The sequence below is a fragment of the Mesocricetus auratus genome, unplaced genomic scaffold, assembly GCF_017639785.1.
Source record: "Mesocricetus auratus isolate SY011 unplaced genomic scaffold, BCM_Maur_2.0 Super-Scaffold_100047, whole genome shotgun sequence".
In the NCBI taxonomy this organism is placed as follows: domain Eukaryota; kingdom Metazoa; phylum Chordata; class Mammalia; order Rodentia; family Cricetidae; genus Mesocricetus; species Mesocricetus auratus.
The window spans coordinates 7,434,908-7,451,165 of NW_024429224.1; the positions used below are offsets into that span (position 1 = coordinate 7,434,908).

Here is a 16,258-nt window from a genome sequence, read left to right on the forward strand (position 1 = left end):
TGCCCCTGCACCCCCGCTGGCCTCGGCAGGGGTGTCGTTCCTCCCGGAAGTCTTCCTAGGTTTCTCGGAGTGCATTAGGGTCCTCGGGAGAGGCCTCAGATTCCTGACCGCAAAGGCCACATCCCCACTGTGCCTGAGCCAGGACCTTTCGGTGCTGGGAACTGATGACCACCAGCGTCTGCCAGCTCTGTAATTCTACCCCAACTCAGAGCTGGGCTGGCCTGGAGCAGGGACTGAGGCTGCTGGCTCGGAATGGCTATTTAGGGATATGTGGCAAAGTCCTTAAGGCCTGCGGCATAGAACCTTGTAGGATGGCGACGAAAAGAGCGCGCAGTCCCTTTAAGGTCCCCTTCTACTCGCCCCCACCCTTCCCACAGAACGCCCCTCAGAAGCATGGCGAAAGCCGCGATCTGCCCCTCAAAAAGATGGCCGCGATAAGGCGCCGATTCTCATTGGTCCGGAAGTCTTGGGAGACTGTGATTGGTGAATCTCAGAGGCGCGTCAGGGCAGGGCGGGGCGGGGTGGGGCGGCACCGGCCCAGGCCTAGCTTGCAGTGGCATCAGGACTATGTCGTGGGCGCGGAGCCACCTGTGCTCGGCTCTGTCCCTGGCAGCTGTTTCTGCGCGAGGTGCAACGACCGAGGGCGCGGCGCGGCGGTGGTTGAGCGCGTGGCCCGCGCCGCAGGAGCCCGGCATGGAGTATCAGGTTTCTGACCCGCGGTGGGGCAAATGGTCGCGCACTGACACGTGGGCTAGACCGGAGCCGCGTTCCGCGCTCAGCCAGCTGCTGGCGGCATCTGAGCCCGAAGTTGCGGGGTTCAGGAGGCGGTGACATCCCGGAGTCCAGGGGAGGTGACAGGGACCAGAAAGTTGGGCTCAGGTGGCCAGATCTGGGAATTCTGAGGGTGTGTGTCGCGCATTGCAGAGGTTAAGGGGCGCTGGTGATGGACCGGGACGTCCAGAGTCTGACTTGAGCTTTAGAAGTTCCCAGTGACCCCCAGAGTCTGCACTGGCAGTGAGGGATGAGCGGGGAGGGAGAAATTAAGGAGTCCAGAGTGGAAATACCCAGGAAGATTGGGGTCTCCAGGACTCGAAGACTGGGAATCTCAAGTGTTCAGAATGGCTGGCAGACAGGCAGGAAAAGAGGAAATAAAGAGACCAAGAGTGTGGAAAACAGAAGATGTCTGCTGTGCCAGGGTCAGTGTCAATGACCAGAACTTGATGTTAGCCAGGCAGGTGGCACCGGTTTGAGTGCAGTGAGGCTTCCAGCCGAGCCTTGAAGCTAAGAGGGCAGCCTACGCGGGCCTGATGCCTGAGGGGAACTGCCTCAGCACAGGCCTCTCAGAATGTAGATATAATTGAAATACACACCTGACTGGATTTAAATCCTCAAGTGCCTCTCAGTTAGTCCCCTGCATTTAGTTTCTGTCCCTACTTCCGTCCCCAAAGCCATCTCTCCTGAGGCTGTGCCCACCTCTGGGCTCTGGCTGGATGACTGGAACATCTTCCCTCCTTCTTTATCTCCTCTTCCGTCTCTAATTGCCTTCATCATCTTGTCTTAGGGTTACAATGTGGAACTCCAGAGTCTCAAGGAATTCCAGAATTCCAAGTCCCTAGATGTCCGTGGGCCTTGCCCCAGCCCAGTGGGTGCTCAGTGTAGTAGTGGAATGAATAAGGACCAAGGCCCAGGGGGTATGAGGGCACAGAGGCTTGGAAAGGCAGCCCAGGAAATGAAGGTCTTGCCAGCTTTACCCAACATTTCCTGGGTGGGGCTGGCCTGCCCCAGGTTCCCGTCTTTGCCAGAACTGGAAATATGCCAGGGTTCTCTCCTCACCAAGTGTAGACCAAGGCGGCAGGGCTGGTGTAGCAGGCCTGGCTTTGGCACTGGCAGGCCGAGTACCTCTGTCCTTAGACCCTCACTGAACTAGGACTATGGTTATCAGGATGCCGTGCGCATGCTCAACACCCTGCAGACCAATGCCAGCTACCTGGAGCAGGTAAAGCGCCAACGGAGTGACCCTCAGGCGCAGCTGGATGCCATGGAGGTGTACTTGGCACGGAGTGGGCTGCAGGTATGGTAGTAGATCCTGTGAAATACCCCTCCCCCATCTGCTTGGGAGCCCTGTGGCTGAAGCCCGGGTCTTTCTGTTTGTTGTAGGTGGAGGACTTGAACCGGTTAAACATTATCCATGTCACTGGGACCAAAGGAAAGGTAAAAGTAATCCAAGAGGAGTCCTCGTGGTGGGCTGGTGCCTGTCCACCCTTATTAGTTGCTTTTCTGCAAGCCACTACCAAATAGCAACTTAGGGAAGGAAAGGGTTTATTTCTCCCACAGTTCCATATCACAGTTCATCATCCAAAGCCCTGAGGGCAGGAACTCAGGCAGGGCAGGAACCTGGAGGCAGGAGCTGATGCAGAGGCCAAGGAGGATGCTGCTTACTGGCTTGCTCCGCCTGCTTTCTTAAAGAAAAGAGGACCACCAGCCCAGGGTGGCCCCACCCACAATCGGCTGGGCCCGCCCCATCAATCACTAATTAAGAAAATGCCACATAGGCTTGCCGACAGCCTGAGCTTATGGAGGCATTGTCTCCGTCAAGCCTCCCTCCTCTCAGATGACTCTAGCTCATTGAAGGTGACATGTGGTGACAGCATGTAGGGGAAGAAGGTATTTGGCTCTAAGTCCTGGGGGATTTGGTCCATCATGGCAGGAGATCTCAATGCAGCCTCACTCAGGAAGTAATGGATGCTGGTGTTCAGCTTGCCTCCGGCTACCCTGTCTAGACGTTCCTTCACAGACCTGCCCAGAAACACGTCTCCTGGGTGGCCGGCTCTAGGTGCTGCCAAGCTGACAATCAGTATTAACCGTCACTTCACCCTACCCAACACTTCTAGGGCTCCACCTGCGCCTTCACGGAACGAATCCTGAGGAATTACGGCCTGAAGACAGGCTTCTTTAGGTACTGTGCTCTGGAGTGGGGGTGGTACCAGCCAAGGTCAGCCTGTATGTCCCTCTCTGCCGCCGTTTGTCCATTCAGCAAACATTAAATCTACAGTGCCCGTATTTGTCCGCTGATAGCGGCCATCAGTTTCCATGTGGAAAAATGGAGGAAAGTGACAGAATCTGGAAGGTGTGACCTAAGTACTTGGCTGGGAGAGTCAGATAAGCTCTCATTATTTTAAATTTCAAATGTAAGTTTTGCTTTTACTTTTTACACTTTTCTGATGTGTGTAGGCATTTTTTCTGCCTGTTTGCCTATACGTGTACCTGGTAGTACAGAGAGTTTTGAGTCACGTGTGGGTTCTGCGAATTGAACCCAGGCTTTCTGAAGGGGAAGAGTCCCTCACCTACTGGACCGTTGCTCCAGTCCCTGATTTGGTTTCTTGAGGCAGGGTGTTCCTCTAGGCCAGGCTGACCTGGAGCTCTCTGTGCCCCAGGCTGGCCTACAGTCCCAGAGGTTCTTCCTGCATCAGAGTCCTGCTGGGTTTACAAGACCCAGCTTGGTTTTGCTTGCTTTTTTAAAATTTTTTATTGAGGAGGGGTTCTCCCTATATACTTGTGGCTGGCTGGCCTGGAACTCTCTAAGTAGATTAGGCTGGTCTCAAACTCACAGAGATACACCTGCCTCTGCCTCTTGAGTGCTGTGATTAAAGGTGTGTATTTCACCCAAATAGTATGCTTGTACACACATACACACATAAATATGATGGTTTGTGTGGGTATACAAGCAGTGTGTGTGTGTGTGTGTGTGTGTGTGTGTGTGTGAATGCTGGGATCTGAACTCAGGCCCTCATGACAAGCTCTCCAGATACAGTTTGTAAGTAGTGTGGAAATGTTTGTCAGTCAGTTAAGATGTCTTTGTGGTAAGGAGCAGGAAGGCGCACAGATAAAGGCATCTATGGCGTCCATGTCAGGTCTCCACAAGTCGGCAGTAGAGTTCTGCCAAGCCTTAGCTGCAGCTTGCCTCTGGAGGCAGCGCCCCCTTGTGGTGGCACACAGACATCCAGATCTGGGGTAGAACCTGAGTCCTCTGCTTGTCCCCTTACATGAATGATGTTCCGGGGGACTGAGTCTGATTGTGTTCTTTGGGGTTTGTTCCCTGAGGGAGGAGCATACCCAGCTTTTGTTTCCGTTTACTCTGTCAGCTGGTGAGCCGCCACCATAAGCTTCTGGAACCAGTTGGCTATGGCCATTTCAGGTCAGCACGCTTCCCCTAATCTGGTGTTTGTTCAAAATAAAGAAATGGAAGGCGGCTGGGTATGGTGGCGCACGCCTTTAATTCCAGCGCTCGGGAGGCAGAGGCAGGCGGAGCTCTGGAGAAATGTGTCCTCTGGAGGACTGTGATCGTGGCACACTTAGTTTAAGTGTCTACTGCTCCGATAGGTGATATCCTCGTAAAGGACAGCGTATGTCTGTCACTGGCCAAAGGCTGGGAAGCAACTTGTGATATATAAGGCAACTGTCTGTCTTCTAGAATAGTCTTTTAGGAACTGAGTATGATAGCACATGCCTGTATAACCTGTCACTTGGGAGATAGAGGCAAGAGGAACGGGAATTTAGGGTCATTCCCAGCTAGCTGCAGGCTAGCCTTGGATATATGAGATCCTACCTTAAAAAAAAAAAGCTAAATAGAAAGAGTAATACTTTTTTGAAGAGCTTGAGACTTAATGACTTTCATGTTACCTCTATTAGTGTGTATGTGCTTGTATGTGTGCAGATGCCTCATGGAGCATGTGGAGTAGTGTCTCCTTTACTGTGTGAGTTCTTGCAGGGACCTCAGACCGTCAGGCTTGGCAGCAAGGGCCCTTACCTCTGGCCCGGTAACAACTCTCTGAGTAAACCTCTGACCACACTTCTAGCTCAGCATGTGGATGGGGCAGGGGGATGGTTCTGATGGTTCCTCCTTCTGAATTTAGTACTTTAAGAGTGAAAGGGGCCGGGCAGTTGTGGAGGCGGATCTCTGTGAGTTCCAGACCAGCCTGGTCTACAGAGCAAGTTCCCAGGATAGCCTCCAAAGCCACAGAGAAACCCTGTCTCGAAAAAGAAAAAAAAGAGTGAAAGGAAGATGGATGTTTTAGGCGCATTTGGCAGATCTGTGTGCGATGGGGAAGCTTGGGGCTTTAGAGGTCCGGAGAAGATGCTGGACGATCCTGGGACAGGGTCATCTCCCTCCTTTCTGGAGGGGTGTGTCTTAGATGAGAGTAGTAAGAGCCTAGAGCCTGGGGGGCCCTAGCTGGGAGCTGGGACTCTTGAGGACTTCCTGGAGCTTATTGAACAGGGGATGGACACAGTTGCGTGTCTCTGAGAGAAGTGTGACTAGGGCAAGGAAGGCCCCGGTGACCCCAGGTCTCCCGGCAGCTCTCCCCACCTGGTGCAGGTGCGTGAACGGATTCGCATCAATGGGAAACCCATCAGCCCCGAGCTCTTTACCAAGCACTTCTGGCGTCTCTATCACCAGCTGGAGGAGTTCAAGGTGCAGAGGCAGGCCCACCCCCCCAGAGCGGGGGCTGCGGGGGGCGTGGGACTGTGGAGGGCAGGGAGGAGCCATCGCCCTTGCGGGGGCCGGGGGGACGGGGAGGAGCCATCTCCCTGGCAGGGGGGGGCGGGGAGGAGCCATCGCCCTGGCGGGGGGGGGCGGGGAGGAGCCATCTCCCGGGGGTGGGGTGGGGAGGAGCCATCGCCCTGGCGGGGGGGGGCGGGGAGGAGCCATCTCCCGGGGGTGGGGTGGGGAGGAGCCATCGCCCTGGCGGGGGGGGGGCGGGGAGGAGCCATCTCCCGGGGGTGGGGTGGGGAGGAGCCATCGCCCTGGCGGGGGGGGGGGGCGGGGAGGAGCCATCGCCCTGGCGGGGGGCGGGGCTATGGACGCTGTGGGACCATGGCCTCTGATGTGTTCCTGTGTGCAGGATGACAACCACGTCTCCATGCCTGCTTACTTCCGCTTCCTCACACTCATGGCCTTCCATGTCTTCCTCCAAGAAAAGGTGGGTGTCTTTCCTAGAGCCTGTATCCGAGCCCTTGGGGACTGGAGTGTGGTGGCGGGAGCTTGCTGCTCCCGGGTGGCATCTGGGCGTTTCTTCTCCTGCCATGCTGTCTGGTCTTGCGCAGGTGGACTTGGCAGTGGTGGAAGTGGGCATTGGTGGGGCTTACGACTGCACCAACATCGTCAGGTGAGGAGGCTGCTTGGACATGGCTGGACAACCAAAAGCCTGTGCCTGGTGGCTCAGTACTGGGGGACTGGGGACCTTCTTGTCTCCTTCAGGAAGCCAGTGGTGTGTGGAGTGTCCTCTCTTGGCATGGACCACACCAGCCTGCTGGGAGACACGGTGGAGAAGATAGCATGGCAGAAAGGAGGCATCTTCAAGGTACCCTAGCGGGCCAGGGTGGGAGAGGCCCATGGGAGCCCAGGGTCTGTCCCCTTAGCACTCTGGAAAGGGTGACATCAGTGTTCCGGCTCAGGACCGGGGCCTAGCCATCGGCACGCACAGCCCGCTTTCCCATTCCCGTGTGCTTCCAGCCCCATCTGTGGCCTCAGCTGAAATCAGACCCGGGCACAGGTCTGTGGGGCCAGTGGGGGCAGATGGAGGACCCCAGCAGCCCTTGTCACTCTGTCCCTGGCCTCTTCGCAGCCTGGTGTCCCTGCCTTCACTGTGCTACAGCCGGAAGGTCCCCTGGCCGTGCTGAGGGATCGTGCCCAGCAGACCTCGGTGAGTGGCTGGGTGGTCTGGTGGCTGGCTTGGTGGAAGTGTGTGCTTACCTGAGTGACGCTGTCTCCTGTTAGGTTCAGGTCCTCTTGTGCCGTGTGGCGGCATGGGTGGGGGTGCAGAGCACATCTGGTTCTGGGAGCAGCTCTTGGTAGGCCCTGACGGGGTGTGGCCAGAGGGTTTCGTGACAAAGTGACCAGCTGTTGCCCTTTTCCTCCAGTGTCCTCTGTACCTGTGCCCACCATTAGAAGCCCTGGAGGAGGGTGGGCTGCCGCTGACCCTGGGCCTGGAGGGAGAGCACCAGCGATCCAATGCAGCCCTAGCCTTGCAGCTGGCCCATTGTTGGCTGGAGCGGCAGGACCACCAGGGTAGGAGGGCTAGCGTGGGCAGACGGGTGGGCAGCGTGAGTGGAGCCCGCCTTGGAGGGGTTAAACACACAGACTCTCGCCCCACAGACATCCGGGAGCTGAAGGTGTCCAGGCCAAGCACGCGGTGGCAGCTGCCTCTGGCGCCTGTGTTCTGTCCCACTCCCCACATGAGACATGGTAAGCTGGAGCTTCCTGCTCGGCCAGGACCACCACACATCCTCGTCCCCTAAGGTGTGTGTCTAGCCCCCGTTGCATCTTTGTGACCTTTGACACGCATCCTTTGGTTTTCTGTTTGGGGGTTGGGGCAAGTCTAGATTGTTCCTCAAGGTGAGCATTCCTCTCTGGCCTAGAGTTCACAAATATTTGAAGCCTCAGTTTCCCCATCTGCCAAAGGAGATAATGGTAGCACCCACCGCCACGGGCTGTTTCGATGGTTCGTGATGTGGCCTCACTCAGATGCTAAGCCCAGAACCTGGAGGACCAGGAGCAAAGTGTCAGTCAGCAGTATCTGCTGTCTGTCATCAGGCTGTGAGGCCGCCTCCTCTTCCATCCCTTTAAAACTGCCCTCAGGCTACAGTAGGTGCTCACCGTTAGACCCCTTTAGAGTAGTTGCAGTGTGCCAGGGTCACCGTCAGGGACAGCCCTGGAGCAGATCTCAGGCCACACTCTAACCCCAGCCCTCACTTGCTGTGTGAGCTCAAAACTCTGTGGCTGTCACATGGGAATCATGTATGATGGTGTGATAGACATGGGAATCATGTATGATTGAGTGATAGACATGGGAATCATGTATGATGGTGTGATAATGGGAATCATGTATGATGGTGTGATAGACATGGGAATCATGTATGATGGTGTGATAGCAGCCCATGCTCAGGGTTGCCTGGAAGATTCCACAGTGAGGCAGCCCATTCTGGGAACCCAGGGACTGGCATTGACAATAGGCTTTTGGGTGGGTCCACCTGCAGGTCAGAAGACTGCAGGCCTTGTAGCTCCCAGGGCACTGACTCGCTTGCCTCTTCCAGGGCTTCGGGACACGGAGTGGCCTGGCCGGACGCAGGTATTGCAGCGGGGACCTCTCACCTGGTACCTGGATGGCGCGCACACCACCAGCAGTGTGCAGGCCTGCGTGCGCTGGTATTGCCAGTCGTTGCAACGCAGCAAACGCCCCAGCGGGTGAGCTCTCCTGCAGGGCTGGGCATGCAGGCGTGGGGGTCCTGGGTGATGACCCCACTGGGGCTGATTTGAATAGCCATCAGTGGGGTGTAACCTGCCTTTTTAAAAAATGTCATACTAGTAATTCTTTTCCAGTGTCATGGCTACCTGGAACAAGTTTTAAAATGTACTAAGTGATGTTTCTGTAATGAAATCTATACCATGGGGCTGGAGAGGGTCCAGTTGTTAAGGACCCTTGCTGCTCCTGCAGAGGACCCAGGTCCAGTCCCAGTATCGCCATGGTGACTCACAGCCATCTGCAGTCCCAGTTCCAGGGGACCTAATGCAAGGTGTTGGGGTTGGACCAGTTTGAGGAGGAGTAGGATCTGGGGAAATGGATGGGCTAGGGAGGAGGGCAGAAGGCACACCCCGCCCTTTCCTTCTCTGTGTAGTGGGCCTGAAGTACACGTCTTGCTCTTCAACTCCACGGGTGACAGGGACTCTGCCGCCTTGCTGAAGTTGCTGCAGGTAAGGGACATGCCTGGAGGGTGGGCGGACATCCAACAGCAATGGTTCTGGCTGTGTGGGAGCCACAGGCTTGAGCGTCCTCAACTGTAAAATTGGAGCCGTTCCCCGCAGCATCTTTTTTGTTTGTTTGTTTTGTTTTTTTCAAGACAGGGTTTCTCTGGGTGACTCTGGCTGTCCTCTGTAGACCGTGTTTGGGGAGACTTGAGTGTGTTCTAGGCTCCTAGAATCATTTCCCATTTCAGAGCAGGAGGCTGAAGTGGTTCATATCCAGAAACTACCCCGGCCTGGGTTTGGGGCCTGCTCTCTTACTAGACTATCTTAAGTAGGTATCACCCACCACGCACATCTCCATTCAGTGCAGTACGCATGCAAGTGCTTAGTACAATAGGCAGTGCAGGCTGTAAGCCAGGAGGAAGACACTGAGGCCGGTGGGGGTGGGGTGACTGAAGGCCTGTGGCTGGCTACTGCAGTATCACTAGTCCAGGGGTGGCCAGTGTCTCCAGAGCCGTGGGCCTGGAACAATACTTGGAAGTCAGGTGGGGTGAGGAGGGCTATTCTTTCAGAAGACTGATACCACATCTCCCCTTGGCCTCCTAGCCCTGCCAGTTTGACTACGCCGTCTTTTGCCCCAACCTGACGGAGGTATCATCCACAGAAAACGCAGGTGAGGGGGAATAGATGGCATGGCGTGGCTGATGTCCAGGGTCCAAGGTAGACTACTCAGTGAGGAATGGGCCTTCCAAACCATGCTAGAAGATAGCATTTTTTTAAAGATTTATTTTTATTGTATGCATATGTCAGAGTGCCGGCAAGTGTGTGTCTGAATACCTGGCTCTTGTGGAAGCCATAAGAGGTCATTAGATGCCCTGGAACCAGGATTACAGATGCCTGTGAGCCTCCGTGTGGGTATTGGGAACTGAACCCGAGTTTTCCCCAAGAGCGAGCAGCAAGAATTTTTTAACAACTGGGCCATCTCTCCAGGGTATAGATTTTATTATAGAAACACCATTTAGTACATTTTAAATTTTGTGACATGTAGCCGAAACACCAGGTATAACAGTTTTCGATGGCTGCTGAAATCGGCTTAGTGGGTCTCAGCTAGAATTTACTGAATACAAGGGTTATGGAAAACACCCGTGTGCCTTGCATGAACGACGGGCAGTTGCTACTGCTGCCTGGTGAAGAGTCCTGGCCATGTTTGGAAGAATGCAAGTACCTGGTTGCAATGTAAAATGCACTAAAAGTTTTTTTTGTTGTTGCTTTTTTTGGGGGGGGGAAGCAGAAATATTAAACTATACAAATTTAGGGATGTCTTATGATATTTATTGAAAGAGAAATCACTTACGTAAAAAACCAATAAAGCTGGTCCACACGCTGCTCTCCAGGTCAAAACCGAAACCCAAAGAGAGAGTCCCCTCCCCCAGCTCTATTTACCACTCCCATGGGAGTGGTCAGCAGTCAGCACTTACAGAAACCTAAAATCACTCCCTGGGGGGGACATTGGGGGAGGTGAGGAACCAGGGACAGGGACTGGAGGTGAGGATGGGGGGGATGATGGGATAGGATGGGACAGGTTTCCTCTGTGATACAGCCCTGGCTGTCCTGTCTCTGTAGACCAGGCTGGCCTCGAACTCACAGAGATCCACCTGCCTCTGTCTCCCAATTGCTGGGATTAAAGGCGTGTGCTACCCCGGCTTGGCCCTAAAATTTATTTTTACTTTCACTGATTTATTCAGTTGGTGTTGGGGCACATGAGTGTCAGTCAGAGGACAGCTTGGGAGAGTCGTTGTCTCCTCCCACCATGTGGGTCATGGGCCGTGCACTAAGACATCTCACTGGCTCCTAAAATGCTTTTTGCATTGTGTTTAAAAAAAACTCGGAAGGAACGGGAAGCAAGCAGATAGAGAAGTCCGGGTCTCACTTTGGACTGTGTTCGGAGAGCTCTGGGATCTGTATTTTGGTGCCCACCTGGTGAGGGACCCCAGCTGCACACCGTACAGATGAGCATGGGGATTGTGGAAGTGGACTGCCAGGCTCTGCTTCTCATGGCATGGAGCAAGCGGCGCTGGTCACTGCTGTGCGAGCAGCCAGTGGAATCTGGTGAAGGGCTTATAGAGGGCCAGGTGCTAAGCAGTGCTCACGGTGGGCCAGCCCCTCCCCTTCTGACGAGCCTTGTCTGGACCCCACAGACCAGCAGAACTTCACAGTGACTCTGGACCAGGTGCTGCTCCGCTGCCTCCAACACCAGCAACACTGGAGCTGCCTGAGCGAGAAGCCAGCCAGCCCTGACCTCCTGAGCGGCTCCAGCCCCGAGCCGGGCAGGCCGGGCTCCCTGATGCTGGCACTGCGTCCGCCTCACTCTACCAGCGCGGACTCCCTTGTCTTTAGCTGCATCTCCCACGCCTTGCAGTGGATCAGCCAAGGCCGGGATCCCGTCTTTCAGCTCCCGAGCCCGCCAAAGAGCCTCCTCAGCCACCCCACAGCCAGCAGCGGGGCAAGCGTTCTCCGGGAGGCTGCTGCCATCCATGTGCTGGTTACAGGAAGCCTGCACCTGGTGGGTGGAGTCCTGAAGCTGCTGGAGCCCTCCCTGTCCCAGTGACCAAGACGTGGGATCAGACATGGGATCTTCTCACACCTTCCTGCCTCTCCACAGACTTTCATATTCAGTGCCTTTTGATTTATACTTCCAGATTCTTTTTGAGACTGGCCCAGGGTTCTGGACTCTTGGTAGACTGTAGGGATGCGAGAGGCCCTACACCTTGGCCTCTCCTTCCTCTGGCATAGATGACTCTGGGGTCTTCCCAGAGTCCCTACCATTGTAGGTGTTCAGCCCAACCCATCCCCCGACCACCCTGCTGCTTCCTGGCTCAGACTCGTCTTATGTGCAAGCTGCCTGAGCAGCCCATGGACCTGCATGAGGCGGGGCCAGAGATTTTCTCCTCCCTCCTGGTGCCTTCTAGAAAGAGAGAGGGCCCTTGCCTGGGCATTTGTGGACTGTGGGTTGCTAGAATTAATTGAAGCTTTTAAACCATTTTTATTTTTATTTTTTTGTAAATAAATGACAAATTTTTGATTGATTCCTAACCTTTAGCTCCTAGCTCCCTCATCAGAATTTGGGGGTTTGAGGTTGGAGCTGTAGGAGTATGGGAGCAGATAGGTAAAGAGCGCCCTAGCTGTATAGCCTAGGAGCATCTTCTGTCTCCTCAGAACGCTAGGTGGCTTGTGTCATGTTTGTCTGCCACATGCCAAGACACTGCTTTGCCAACCTTCTCACCCACCAAGTGTTCAGGCTGTGTCCCCATCTTACAGATGAGGGAGGTGGCTGGCTTCCAGGAGCCATGGAGCTACCCAAAGGCCCATTGCAGAGAAGAGACATGGATTAGAACCCGGAGTTATGGGGTGGCTGTGTCACAAACCGCAGGGTCTGTAGACAGGGCTTAGTGTTTGGTTTCTGTAGCCTCTGCCCCAGGGTTGGGCCACCAAGTGAGTGAGCAGCAGAGGGGACTGGTTTCCTCTGAACCTCTGCTCCAGCCATCTGCTACCAGGCCAGCCCAAGGGGTGTGCAGCCATGTTCTGTGTCATAATGTCCCTCCCCCTTTACCCAGTACAACCCAAGGGGACACTGGATTCATGTCTGATTTATTGGTGAGTATACAGGGTTTGGCCCAGGACCAGCAGCCTGGCCGTTCTCCTCCTGCCCGTCCAGTGGATGGGCTGGGAGGAGGTCTCTGTGGCATTTCTGGGAGGGGCTGGGCTCCCCCACCCCACTGTTCACGCCACCCTCTGAGGCCGCCTTCCTGAGCTGAGCGCCCGTCAGCTTTGTTTCCCCCACCAAAATTGTGCCAGTACAGGTGAGGAAGCCACCAGAGCCAGCCGCAGGTGGCTCTGGCTGGGCTGGGCTGGGCAGGCGCGTCCGGAGTTCTCAGCTCCCACACAGCCCGTTCGCCAGCACAGGGCCCAGCCTTCAGGCGGCTCCCTAAGCTTCTACAGCAAAGCTGATGTAAGGGCAGTGCTGTGTCTCTCTGTAGTCCTGGGCAGTCCTATCTCAGAGCCCCTGGGTTGGACAGTTCTGTGAAGTGGGGTGAGAAGACCCCGAGCTGTTCCAGGCTGGAGTGTCCTCGGGCAACAAGCCTCTGCGAGGGAGGTATGAGGGACAGGTGCGGGGGGCATGCTCCATCCATGACTGAGTGGAGATGTTTGGCTCCTGGGACAAGTTCGTGGCCAGTGGTTCCCAGCTTGTGGCTGCTTGGTCTCTGCTGCGGGGCAAGGGCTGGCTGGGGGGCCCTGCGGCTCCCGGCTGGGCACTACGCCATGCTGCTGGTGGAGCAGGGGGTGCTCTGGGTGCTCCCGATGCTGTGGTTGGTACTGCTGCTCTCAGAGGAGGCTGAGGCAGCCACCGCCACCACGGGCTCCCGCTTGCTGGGGGCACCTGGGGGGCGTGGGCAGGGGTGGAGGTCAGGGTCCCAGCCAGAGCTACCCACCCCCACCCCCAGAGGCTTTACTGAACATGGCCCAGGGCGGGGTGGAGGGGCCCTGAGTGCTCACTGTAGGGGTAGGGCTGGGGGTTGGGATACTCACGTGTGTGAGAATAGATGTACCAGAGTGCAGCCGTGAGCAGGGCCCCGATGAGGAAGGCTCCAAAGGTGATGCCCAGCACGTAGGGCAGGACGAGGCCTTTGCCTGTGCGACCAAGGAAGAGCCAACGGAAGTCAGCGTTGCAGGTGTGCTCTCGCTTCTGGTCTGTCCCTACCCTGTCATGCTGGCCTGAGTCAGGGACTATGCCAGTTTTCAGTTCAGCCGTAACCCCTGCGTTCTCTGAACTCCTGTCTTCCTCTAGCATGTGGTCCAGAGCATCTTTTAAGACTCGGGTTGCCCGGGTTACTGCAGGCCCCACTCCTTTCACACCCTGCGCCTACGCGGCCCTTGCTCTCTGGCTTCCTGTCTATGCAGGGGCTTAAGAGCCCCGCATTCTTGATCCTGGCTGGGAGTAAACCCAAGCCATCCTAGCCTACATGGCATGTATATGCCCCTAGCAACAGGAACTCCCTTGCCTGGTGGTCTCTGGGCCCCGGGAAACAAAGAGACCAGGCTGAGGGGGCTTCTCCACCCTTGGGGTGTGAAGGAATGTAAGGCCTATACCACACCGAAGGCGCCTCATGTTCTATCCAGGAAGTCAAGTCCTCCAACAAGGTGTACCAGCGACTAAGGGGACAGAGATGAGGCTTGGGGGGTGAGAGGGAGCTGAGGTCGGGAGAGCTGCCCCATGGCACTCAACACTCTCCTCTGTTAAGATGATCTTCCTGGGAGCTCCTCTGGCTGCTGGACCTGAGAAACTCTCTTCTCCTCCAAGGGCTGCCCTGCCCATTTTCTGCCAGGACCCCTCCACTGTCCGCCATTCCCTACTCACCAGACAGGTCAGGACTGACGATGTTCAGACGCATGGAGACGGTCTTGTAGACTTCCTGAGGAGGGAAGAGTGACAGCTAAGTGGCCCAGCCTTCAGCTGGCAGCATGTGGTTCTCCCTGGCTCTGCAGTTCTGACTTTGCCACCATCCCAAGCCTTGGCTGAGTCCTACGTCCACCACTGGGAGCCTGTGGGCAAGTCCTAGGAGGCATGCGCTGTGGGAGAGCAGCGGGGTAGTCTGCGGCTGCTGCGAGTGGTCCAGCATTCTGCCAGGCTCTGTGCCCGTGTTTAGAGGGAGCTCCACATCCGTTACCCTGTGCGAGCCGTGAGCCACAAGCCAGGCCATCCCCGATGCCCATTTCACAGGCTGGAGGCTCAAGGCCTGAAAGGTATGGCCTTCTGGGTGGTCCCAGCTTCAGGGTTTGAGTCCTGGAAACCTGTGTGCAGACAGCTGGAGTGCTCTTGTGAGTGTGCCGGGCCTGAGGGCCAGCAAAGCAGAAAGGCGGGCTTTCCTGTTTGTTCTTCCCCGAGCCGCCTGGCTCATTGAGATAGCTCACACTGGTGATCGCTGCATGGGGGTTGGGGGCGTTGGAAGTGAGTGACCAGGTGGGAAGTACTGAGAATGATGAGTGTAGGTGGGCAATAGAAGGGTAGGTGGGTGACTGATGGAGGGGGGGAGGGAGGTCGGGGCGTGGGTGGGTAGTCGGATGGGTGGTTAGGTAGAGTACATAAATAGATAGATTGGTGGATGGATGGGTGGGTGCGTGGGCGGGTATATGGGTGAATTGTCATGCTCCCGGTGGGCGGGTAGATGAATGACTGAGGATGGTTAAATGTGCAGAGAAGAAACGGTTGAGTGTCTGCAGCTGCATATATGTTCTAATGCCACAGAGTCAGTAAGGCTGTCGGTAGCAGCGGCCGCTCCCTGCAGCCAGGCTGTCAAGCCCCACGCCTGGCTCTCGCCCTGCTGGCCACCAGCTGTATAGATCTCATCCACTGTCACCTGTTTATCTGCAAACCCCAGGCCCGTAAGTCACCTTGAAACTAGACGTGGGCCATGCCCACTCACCTGGGACGAGGTGCTGGGCTGCAGAGCTACTTTGCAGCTGAGGGTGCCAGCTGTGGGGGTGGGCACCATGTAGACACGGAGGAGGAAGCTGAAGCGAGGGTCACCTTCAGGGCTTGGGGCCAGCAAGCTCACACAGCTGCCCTTGGCTGCTCGGCTCTGGACGAGTTCCACCGTGTCCCCTTCAGGCCCCAGATCCAGATGGCAGCTCTCCAGCTGGACTGTGACCTCAGAGGTTGATGGGGGCACGCTCACCTGCACAGAGAGGCAAGGGGGTGTGCTTGACCTTTCTCTGACTTGAAATAAGCTGGAAGGGGAGTCCCCACCCTCTGAACTGAAGACAAGCAGGGGCTCCACAGAGCAAACAGGAAGGACATGTGACATTGCTTTGGAGGCTGTCCTGGAACTCGCTCTGTAGACCAGACTGGCCTCGAACTCACAGAGATCTGCCTGCCTCTGCCTCCCGAGTGCTGGGATTAAAGGCGTGTGCCACCAACGCCGGACATGTGTGATATTCCTATTTGCAATTCCTTTTCTACCGGTCCTTTCCACACACCCAGGCTGGCCCTCACCTCCTCCGGAAGGTGAGATTTCATCTTTCCTCTAACAGTGTTGGGAAGAAAGGCCCACAGATTCAAGCGGGGTGCCCCATACCTGCACAAAGCCTTGCTGGCCCAGCTCGATGGTGCTGGATGCCTGGAGGAAGTGTGGGCTGAGGTAGAGTCCCAGCTGCAAGGAGACGCTCTCCATGTCGATGCACTGCACCTTTTTCTACAGGAGGGCACGAGGGACAGTTTGGCAGGAGGAATCGTCTGGACCCCATCCTCACCTTTTAAATAAACTCATATATATCAAGAACTCACTTGGCACTGGGCTAATGGGGGAAAAATTCACACGTCTCGGAGGCTGCTCCTAAGACTCCTATGGACTGAGGTCTTTTCTCATGCCACAGTTGACAGTTAATGACTTTTGAGCCCAAGGAGGCTTAAAGGCCAAGGTGGCCCAAGGCCACCCAGCCACTGCATGCTAGACTCCTGGA

At 56.0% G+C, this 16,258-nt stretch overlaps 2 protein-coding genes across 2 annotated transcripts in view; one reads left to right on the plus strand and one right to left on the minus strand.

Annotated features, from left to right (window-relative positions):
* The first annotated feature begins 517 nt into the window (after nucleotides 1–517).
* On the plus strand, nucleotides 518–11,833 carry Fpgs (folylpolyglutamate synthase). Its single transcript, XM_005087539.4, has 15 exons — nucleotides 518–705; nucleotides 1,943–2,071; nucleotides 2,158–2,211; nucleotides 2,892–2,956; nucleotides 5,356–5,470; nucleotides 5,901–5,978; nucleotides 6,103–6,164; nucleotides 6,257–6,359; nucleotides 6,624–6,701; nucleotides 6,919–7,066; nucleotides 7,154–7,243; nucleotides 8,092–8,242; nucleotides 8,674–8,749; nucleotides 9,347–9,413; nucleotides 10,939–11,833. The coding sequence occupies exons 1-15, from the start codon at nucleotides 568–570 to the stop codon at nucleotides 11,346–11,348; spliced, it is 1,764 nt and encodes a 587-aa protein (XP_005087596.1). The 5' UTR covers nucleotides 518–567; the 3' UTR covers nucleotides 11,349–11,833.
* A 543-nt stretch (nucleotides 11,834–12,376) lies between these two features.
* Nucleotides 12,377–16,258, minus strand: part of Eng (endoglin) — a 38,162-nt gene continuing 34,280 nt past the window's right edge. Inside the window, exons 11-15 of the mRNA XM_040735623.1 lie at nucleotides 15,874–15,990; nucleotides 15,223–15,474; nucleotides 14,157–14,211; nucleotides 13,328–13,429; nucleotides 12,377–13,178 (exon numbers count right to left, since the gene is read on the minus strand). Coding sequence (XP_040591557.1) covers nucleotides 13,054–13,178; nucleotides 13,328–13,429; nucleotides 14,157–14,211; nucleotides 15,223–15,474; nucleotides 15,874–15,990 — 651 coding nt within the window. The 3' untranslated portion in view covers nucleotides 12,377–13,053. The remainder of the gene's footprint in view (nucleotides 13,179–13,327; nucleotides 13,430–14,156; nucleotides 14,212–15,222; nucleotides 15,475–15,873; nucleotides 15,991–16,258) is intronic.

Bases quoted from the DNA above. Each gene is read 5' to 3' on its own strand.
- Fpgs (XM_005087539.4), top strand. From the start codon at position 568: ATGTCGTGGGCGCGGAGCCACCTGTGCTCGGCTCTGTCCCTGGCAGCT. The intron at 5,979-6,102 runs GTGGGTGTCTTT...GGTCTTGCGCAG, and splicing joins ATGTCTTCCTCCAAGAAAAG to GTGGACTTGGCAGTGGTGGA. The intron at 7,244-8,091 runs GTAAGCTGGAGC...TGCCTCTTCCAG, and splicing joins CACTCCCCACATGAGACATG to GGCTTCGGGACACGGAGTGG.